Here is a 9,111-nt window from a genome sequence, read left to right as displayed (position 1 = left end):
CATTCAAATATTATGAAATACAATTAAATATGAGCCTTAAATAAGCTTACGAAAGCTCAAAAATTGGCCCGAAAACACATAGGGATCAAATCGTAATATTTTAAAAAGATAAAGGAAATTATGCAACATAGGGGTCACATGGTTGTGTGTCCAGGTTGTGTAACTCACTAAACACGTGTGGATCAAATTTCAAATTTGATAAAAAATCACACGGCCATGTGACAGACTGAAACCGTGTGATACATATACTTCTTAATTTCTAAAGAGCACACGACCGTGTCACTAGCCTGTGTGTGACACATGGCCGTGTCTCAAACTGTGTGGTGCAAAAATAAGTCACTACATGCATAGCTCAATTAACCTATTCAAAGGGACCTAAAATGCACATTTAGCCAACACAAATACTTGTTCAAACATACACTTTCCATGCCAAAAATACAACTTGTAACTCCTCCCTAAATACCTAACCAATATGCCACATTGGCACCACCACAATAAAGATCTAAGAAACTTTCAGACCATTCATCCAATTCAAATAGGCATATAAGCTTATGTTAAAACTTTCAATTTATCAGAATAACTTGTCAAAATCTCACATACGAGACACGTGCAAGAATCCCACAACTTCCAAATAGGGTTCAATCATATGCGACAATCTTGTAGATAGATTTTGCATATACGTCTCCAAAATAAAATCTTCGGCGTGATTATAAAAAATACAAAAAATAAATAAAATTTAATCTTTTTAAAAACTTAATAATGAACTTAAATAAAATTATAAAAATTAAAAATATTTTCTTACCATTTACAGTTGAATCGCGAAAATGTGGTTTTCATCGAAACGAATAAGAGTATTTGTCATTCCAAAACTAAATTAAAATGAATAAAAAACAGAATTAAATCAAGAACTTAAGAGAATTTTAATTAAAATTTTAGAATTAAATTCTTGAAAGATTTGAGAGAATTAAGAGAATTGACAGAAATGGATTTGAATGAAAACATGAGGAAAATATTTGGGTTTATATAGAAATAAAAACTAGTCGTTTTTTATGGTCATTGGCAATTGGACCGTTGGGGGAGGTTACCGTTGGGTGAAAAAGCATCCAGTTGGACGTATTTCCCCCTTTCTCCAAGACTGGCCTATTCTGGTAAATATGTTACAAATTGGCCTAATCACTTAATTAATTTTTAAAATTGACATTTTTGCCTAATTTAGCCTTTTTTTTCCCTTCCCAAGAAACCTTAGAGACCGCTGCTCTTTCAGCCGCCGTCGATGGTCCACTACGGCCAATAATGCCACAAAAAAGAACCTCTCTTTTACCCCTTTAACCTTTTTCTTCCTTTCATCCATTGCCGCTGTGAATCATCGTGGTCCCCCATTTACTGCCGCTATCTTGGGCGGAAAACAACACCAATCAAATCCTCTTCCTCGCTTGTTTTTATTTTCTGAAATGATTCCCTCCAATATGAAGGTATAATATGTATAGTTAGGTTATATTTCCTTACAAAAGCAATATGATTGCGGGACACGCTATAAATAATGTTAAATGGTTCTGGAGGGCTATCAATTTAAAGTATAGGAGTATGCCATTCTTGCGAAAAAGCAAATGAAATCAAAGAGACCAGTATTGTCGTGTTTTACAAATAAAATCGAAATGATATACTAAAATATGGTATAATCTTATATAGAAGAAAAATATATTGAAAAACCCTAAACGATAAATTAAAATACTATATATATATAACATTGTTGATGCAAAAGCTTGATCGGAGGAAGCAAGCCCAGGCTTGGCGCAAGCTCACATGATGGTAGCGCAAGATCCCCATCTTAATTCATGAGCAAAATTTGATAGACTTGGTCCAAGTTGAGTGTCATGTTTCACACCCTAAACTTTTGTTAGCACTTTTAACTTAGGTAAGATTTAGCATCTGAAAAAAAAATTTAGCTTTAACTGACAATGTTTTTTTTTTTTAATTTTGATTTATGTAATGATACGACACTCTAATATTGCATCACATCATCATTTAAATATTTTATAAAATTATAATTTTTAAGCGATAATATGATGATACAATATCAAATGTCTCAAATGAATAAAACTGAAAAAGTTGTTAAGTTTGAGGATTAACGAAAATAATTCAAAGACTAAGTAGAGGAAAATTATCAAAATAATGACTTTATCTCTTTTTCTAAGGTTTAATATATCATTTGGTACTTGAATTTGATATATTTTTTTAATGTGGTACCTGGGTTGTTTTTTGGTCTAATTTGATATCTATATTTGACAAAAGTTATATTTTTTATACCCAAAGATTACAATGCTAACTTTTTATTTGGATTTTAGGATTCATTTAATGAAAGTTAATTGCTAATAGTATTATGTTTGAATTTTTATGATTTTGTTAATAGAATAAATGTAGTGTTAATTGTGAATTTATTTAATTTTCCATTTAATTTGTCAAATATAATCTAATTAATGTGAATTAATTCAGGTTTAGGGTTGATATGATGAAAGTTAATTGCTAATATTATTAGCTAATAATTTTATAAAATCAATTCCAAAACTTGAATTAAAAATTAAAAATTAATATTGATACTTTCATGTACCTAAATATATATAATTTTGTCAAATATAAAAATCGTATATTACAATAAAAAAATTCAAACTAAAATACCAAATTAAATGGTAAATTAAAAGATAATGTAGTGTAACGTTTTTGCTGTATTAAAAGGAAGGTACTATAGTTTAGATGCACTATTGAATTTGTGCAGACAATTATTAGCCACACAAATGAGTTGAGATGAGGAACAGTCCTAAAGACATGATCAAAAAGCCTCTCATCTCACTTCCAACGTGTCATGCAATGACTGGCAGAGATCTCATAACTCATTCCACCTCACCACCATTTCATCATTCAAAGTGCACCTTCCAAAGCTAAGGGTCTCTGAGCCTTGTTGTCATCCAATCAATTCCAACAAAAATCCTCCATTGTTGATGGTTCAAGCCTTTCCATCATACATTTGACACCCATCTCTTTGCATAAAAATTATGCAAATGAGGACCCTCAATGCAGCAACTCCAAGTTTGACACCTCTCTCGGTTCTTTCTGAGACAAGAACCGAGGCCAGAAAAGCACCATTGCTCCCCATTGCTTCACCACTCAAACTACCCAACTCCCCAGCTTTTATTAAGACCCAACCAGCTTTGCACCAGTGTTTGTCAAGAACCTTGCATGGTGGTTTACTGCTACTGTCATCACTTCTCCCCAATGGATTCGCTAAAGCCTTGTCATACGAGGAAGCCCTACAGCAGACGACGGGATCCTCCTCGTCTGTTGATTTTGACCCAAATGGGATCCTTGATACCGTCGTCAGTTTTGCAACTGAGAATCCCACGGTTGTAGCTGGTGGCACCGTTGCTTTAGCAGTTCCTTTGATTTTGTCTCAGCTGTTAAAGAATCCAAAGCCATGGGGAGTTGAATCTGCAAGGAGTGCTTACGCCAAGCTAGGTGACGATGCCACTGCTCAGTTGCTGGACATAAGGCCTCTCAAGGAGTCTAGAGATGTTGGTAGCCCTGACATTAAGGGATTTAGGAAGAAACCGGTGTCAATTGCCTACAATGGTGAAGATAAACCAGTGTTCTTGACAAAACTGTCTTTGAAATTCAAGGAACCTGAAAATACTACCTTATTCATTATGGACAAGTAAGCTTCTTAAAACCCTATGCCTCGTATATATTTGTTCATATATGAATTCCCAGCATTGTCTATGAAACCTTATCCACTCTTAATGATGATTGTATCACTGTATCTGAGATTAAATGGTTTGTGTGTTGGTTGTGGAGGAAGAATGTAGAACTGAATATGCCTATATGGAGGCTCATTGGCCTTAAGCTACACAATAGAATATGGCCATTACCTCTTTCTTAATTGATCCTGAGTTCCTAACCCATAAATTAACTGCATTTTGTTCCAAGGGTTGAAGGTTTCTAAATTGATAGTCTATACGTTCTTAACTGTTAAAATGTGTCTTTAAACATATGTAAGCATTGGCTGACAAATATTTTATTTGTAACTATATGCATTTTGTTTGTAGGGAAGATGAAACTAGAACTTTCATTTGATTCATCTTCTAATATTGCTTTAAATTTGTGTTGAAAGCCAGATTTGATGGGAATTCTGAACTGGTTGCGGAGTTGGTCACTGCAAATGGATTCAAAGCTGCTTATGCAGTCAAAGATGGTGCTGAAGGACCACGGGGATGGGTGGTATGTGCTGTTCTAAATCAATTTTTTTTGTTTCTTTCTCCATTTTTTCTAAATTTAGCAATTGCATCTTTTGAGACTGGTTTCAATTTTGCAGAACAGTGGTCTTCCCTGGATACAACCAAAGAAAGGTCTTGACCTTAGCAATTTGACAGAAGCGTTCGCCGAGGCCTTCGGAGTACCTATCTTCATCTCCTAATTGCTTATTCACTTCTAAGATTTTGATGTCATAGAGAGACTTTTCTATATCTTGAATTGATTTTGTTGGAAAGTTCTTCAGCCTTTCTTATTAGTTTTCTTCTATATGATAAATGGTTGTGATAATCTGCAGGGGGGATCAGATGGCCTTTCTGTTACTGTAGGGATTGCTGCAGCTGCAGGGTTAGGCCTTTTGGCTTTTTCAGAGGTTAGGTTTTTGAGTCCTTTTAGTACAGTACCTCTGATTATATATATATACACACACCTCGAAACAACTCAAATTGTGGGTTTGCCATATCTTCTGCAGATAGAAACGATCCTTCAACTTTTAGGCTCAGCTGCTATTGTGCAGCTTGTAAGCAAGAAATTCCTGTATGCAGAGGTAAGTCTCCACTTTATATTAAATTGGATAATCAAATGTCCTAAAATCCTAAGCTCTGTGTAGAAAGTTAGTGCAAGATGAGTAAAGTAAATGAGCATTGCATGGTCCAATAAGCAACAGTACACTCATCCAGTGACTGTTTGTTCTAAATGCTTAAGCTCATACAAAAGGATATGGTTATGAACAAATATGGAATGTGTCACTTAACTTATGTCTCTAGTTCCGTAAGGCCAAAACATAATGGTTTGACTTTCTACTCTGCTATTTGTAACAGAACCGAAAGCAAACACTTAAACAAGTTGATGAATTCTTAAACACGAAGGTGGCTCCTACGGAACTTGTCGATGATGTAAAGGTATCCAACCTTGATATAGACCTTGGTTATTATTTGTATGCTATTTTTATCTTGCATGACTAATTTCTCTATTTTTTGAATTTGCCTGTGAACTCAGCAAATTGGAGCAGCCCTTTTACCAACAACTACCACTAGCAAGGCTCTTCCTGCACCTACGGAGGCAAAACCTGAACCCAAAGTCGAAGCAGTGGCAGAAGCCCCTCCTCAAACAAATTCAGTTCCCGAAACAGTACCCAAGGCAGTTGGAATCACTGGATTTTCAAGACCACTTTCACCCTATGCTTCTGTAATGTCACTTTTTATCACTCCATATGCTGTATGTGCTTGTATTAGAAATTGAAAAATGCCTATGTTTCCATTATTTATGGTGGCAGTATCCAGATTTGAAGCCTCCAACATCGCCTACTCCATCACAGCCCGCCACTAGCAAAGCTATTCATTCATCTCCAGAGGCAAAACCGGAGCCAAAAGTCGAAGCAGCAGCAGAAACCCCTTCTCTAATTAATTCAGTTCCCAAAACAGATGGAAACTCCGGATATCTTAAACCACTTTCACCATATCCTTCGGTAATGTCTCACTTTTATTACTCCATGAATTCCTTGTTTCATCTTATAGTATTTTATAAAGTACTAGAACCTGTTGTTTCTTTTTCCCCTTTTCTACAGTTTCATGCACAAAGGAAAAAAATGCTTACATTTGGCATTGTTTCCTTCCTTTATGGTTGCAGTATCCAGATTTGAAGCCACCAACATCTCCTACTCCATCACAGCCCTAGTTTCATGGTTTCATTACACTGTGTCAGTTTCTTCGGCCAGCGAAGCAATTGGTTGGTCGGGAAACTTTAAAGCTATCAAGTAAGTTGTGTAATCTACCCTCCTGTTAGATGGTTTTCGAGCTTATGCAACGATTGTATCGAAAAATGAGAATCTCCCAAAAGTCTGCTGCAATCATCTGTGTTAATTCATTTGGCTTTTTTGTACTTACTAGTTATATTATAGATCTTATTTTATAATTTTGAAAGAACCCTTTTTAGCATTTTGAGTCAACATTTGAACGAATAATACGATGCAAGCATGTGAAGGTGTCAAGGCATTGTCTTTTGTAGATCAGATGTGAAAAGATACTTGCTTTAATTACATTGATTTTGAAGATTCAAGTAAAATATCGTAGATGGTAGAAGTTGGAATCTCAAACTTGGACTCGATAGTGTTAAATTCCGAGTTCAATCATGTAAAACTTTACTAAAATACTACTTCATGAATTCATCATGTAAATGAACATATGCTCATTTAACAAGCTACCTTCATCTTCATAATAGAAAACCTGTAAATTTTAGCCTTCAACATTTATATATTTTTGTTCATTTGTCCTTTGTTTTAAGATAAATTTGATCAGAGTTGTGTTTTTTAATTGAAATACTAACTAAAATGTTAAATTATTAAATATGTTAGTCCACATGTACTCGTTATTATTTTGAACTTTTATAATTTTTGTGAATTTTGAATTTTTATTTTCTTGAATATTTTATAATTTTTAAATTATTTGTTAACTTGATATATAAAACAAATAGTTTCATATACACAAATTACTACACGGTCGTTATGTCAACATTATTAAAAAATAATATTTTGGTAAATAATTTTATTTAGAAAACTTAGGAAAGAAAACACCAAATGATAGCTTTCAAGCAACTTATAGAAAGTGGCAATGTTGGAATAGTGAAAAACCAAAGAGGGAAAGGAAAGTGTAGAACAATTGGTTGTGAACATTGTTGGTCCATGGTCGGGCCCAAACAAGAGGCTCGACGTTAAAGGAATAGGTGTAAATTAGAAACGAAAATACCAGCAAGTGGTGAGTGTAATAACGAGTTCATTGTATTTAAAATTAAATTTTGAAAACTGATATTATTAGAAAGAAAATAAAAAAAAAAATCAGAAATGTTGACGAATGATGTATATAAATGATGTCAGGCTCAGGCAATGAACATAGCAACGCTTATGATTTTAACTTTGACCAGATTCAGGCATTACTATGTTAATTGCTTACAACACGACACTCCACATTGAGATTTGTTGATGGGTGACATCCACATTGGTATTACACTGTCCCAATCTCTCAAAACTTAATCTGTTACCAATGAGATAATCTAAAACCCATTTGTTATAAACACATAACTGTTCCAGCATGTTATTACAAGATAAGCGATGGAAGCAACCTTATGTTTGATGTAACAGACAAATGGAAATTCAAAAAAAGCAATGAACAGAAGCGACAATTTTCCCAGAATTTTTGGTTACCTGTAAATATCAGATGAATGTTGTGGACTTTTTATTAGGCTTCTTCCTCTTATGTCCAAACATTCTTCTTTTCCAAAACTTGGTCCCCAAAAATTCTGTGAGGCTATTCATTAGAGAATAAGATCCCTTAGCTCTGGCATTGCTTGTGTAGCTATCTGCTCCAATGGTGGGAAGGGTGAGATCGGACGGATAAGAAAATCTGGTAGCGGTGGTCAACCTCTTTGAACCGCCGAGATATGGCAGTTTCATCAGATGCCGTTCGATTAGATGACTGAGTGATACCAATTCATATGAATCATATAAAGGGCTGCCACAATCCCATATACCGATTGTTGCTGCTGCTTCATTTTGGCCATTGGTTTCAAATGATTCTTTCATTTTATTTTGTTAAAAAAAATTATGGGATGTATCAGATTGGTTTAAGCAGACCTATATATTTATATCCAAAAACAGAGAATCTATAGAGCCAAGATTTTTAATTTTCATCTGGCGTTTCCTAGTTTGCTGGGGTATTCAAAATGTTGCAATGTCAGAAATTTGAAACATTTTGGTTTTTACTTGGCTAGTGTTTGGAAAGTTACCATTTGGTGTAATTATTTGTAATTACATTAGGTTAATATGTTTAGGTAATTATTGTAATTGGTTGATCTTATCGAATTTGGTGTAATTGAAACTTCACTTTCTACTTTTTTAGGAGAGGGTGAAAACTAAAGTAATTACACTCAAATCTAATTTTTTTAAAATTTTTCTTTTACAAGTTATAATATTATATTATAAGCATGACATGTATGAGTGTTTGGGATGGTTATGACAAAAACTTATTATATTACAAAAATAATTTATGTATTTTATAAAGTTATAACAAAAAATTATTTAAATCCTAAACAAATTTCTAAAGTTTATAAAATTAATTTACATATTATAAAATTTTTATAAAATTTTTATAATATATTTATTTATAAAAATTTATGGACATAACTTATTCATGTGACCATATTATATGTTATACAAACAATTTACTTATCAATAAAAAATATTATAGTTTTTTTATCATAATGTATTTAGAAAAATAACTTTTAAATGTAATGACAAAAATTATATTATTTATAAGAAGTGTTATGAAAATTTTGGGCAATTTATAAAACATGTTTTATAAAGGTTAAATATTATAAATATTATATTATTTTGACTTAATTTACATATTATAGGAAGAGATATAAGCTAGCATAAGTTTTTCTCCAAATTAAGTTTATGTAAGTTTTTATAATTAAAGCTATAAACTATTTGAATTGTGAACTTAAATATTATAGGGTCAATGCTAATTATATAAATAGAAAAAGTTTTCTTACACCATATTGTGGCGTACGATACCTATTTGAGAAAATGATGTCAGACACAAACATCATAGACAACTCACGAACTTTTTAATTTGACACATTCAATACTTTGAAATGTGGCTGAGAAGACATTTGTTACTCTAGAAAAAATCCTCATACTAACAACATCACTTTAGTATAGCATAAAAAAGATGAATCGTATTAATATGTTGCATATTTTATAACTTTAATTATAGGTGAAATTGAAATGAATCTATATATTTGAAAAGTACATGA

The 9,111-nt window shown here is 32.9% G+C and overlaps 1 protein-coding gene across 2 annotated transcripts; it reads left to right on the top strand.

The window, feature by feature from the left end:
• Positions 1–2,829: 2,829 nt before the first annotated feature.
• LOC108467617 (rhodanese-like domain-containing protein 4, chloroplastic) lies at positions 2,830–6,363 on the top strand. Of its 2 annotated transcripts, none has more exons than XM_017768323.2 (9): positions 2,830–3,706; positions 4,167–4,269; positions 4,364–4,444; positions 4,598–4,672; positions 4,772–4,846; positions 5,121–5,201; positions 5,299–5,487; positions 5,576–5,767; positions 5,867–6,363. In XM_017768323.2, exons 1-9 carry the CDS (start codon positions 3,051–3,053, stop codon positions 5,939–5,941), a joined length of 1,527 nt encoding a protein of 508 aa, XP_017623812.1. In that variant the 5' UTR covers positions 2,830–3,050; the 3' UTR covers positions 5,942–6,363. The 2 variants fall into 2 exon arrangements, with proteins under 2 accessions (XP_017623812.1, XP_017623813.1); XM_017768324.2 differs by having other exon boundaries at positions 2,835–3,706; positions 5,929–6,363.
• Positions 6,364–9,111: the final 2,748 nt, after the last annotated feature.

This window comes from Gossypium arboreum, chromosome 8, assembly GCF_025698485.1.
Source record: "Gossypium arboreum isolate Shixiya-1 chromosome 8, ASM2569848v2, whole genome shotgun sequence".
NCBI lineage: Eukaryota > Viridiplantae > Streptophyta > Magnoliopsida > Malvales > Malvaceae > Gossypium > Gossypium arboreum.
This window is presented reverse-complemented; position numbering and strand designations above follow the sequence as displayed.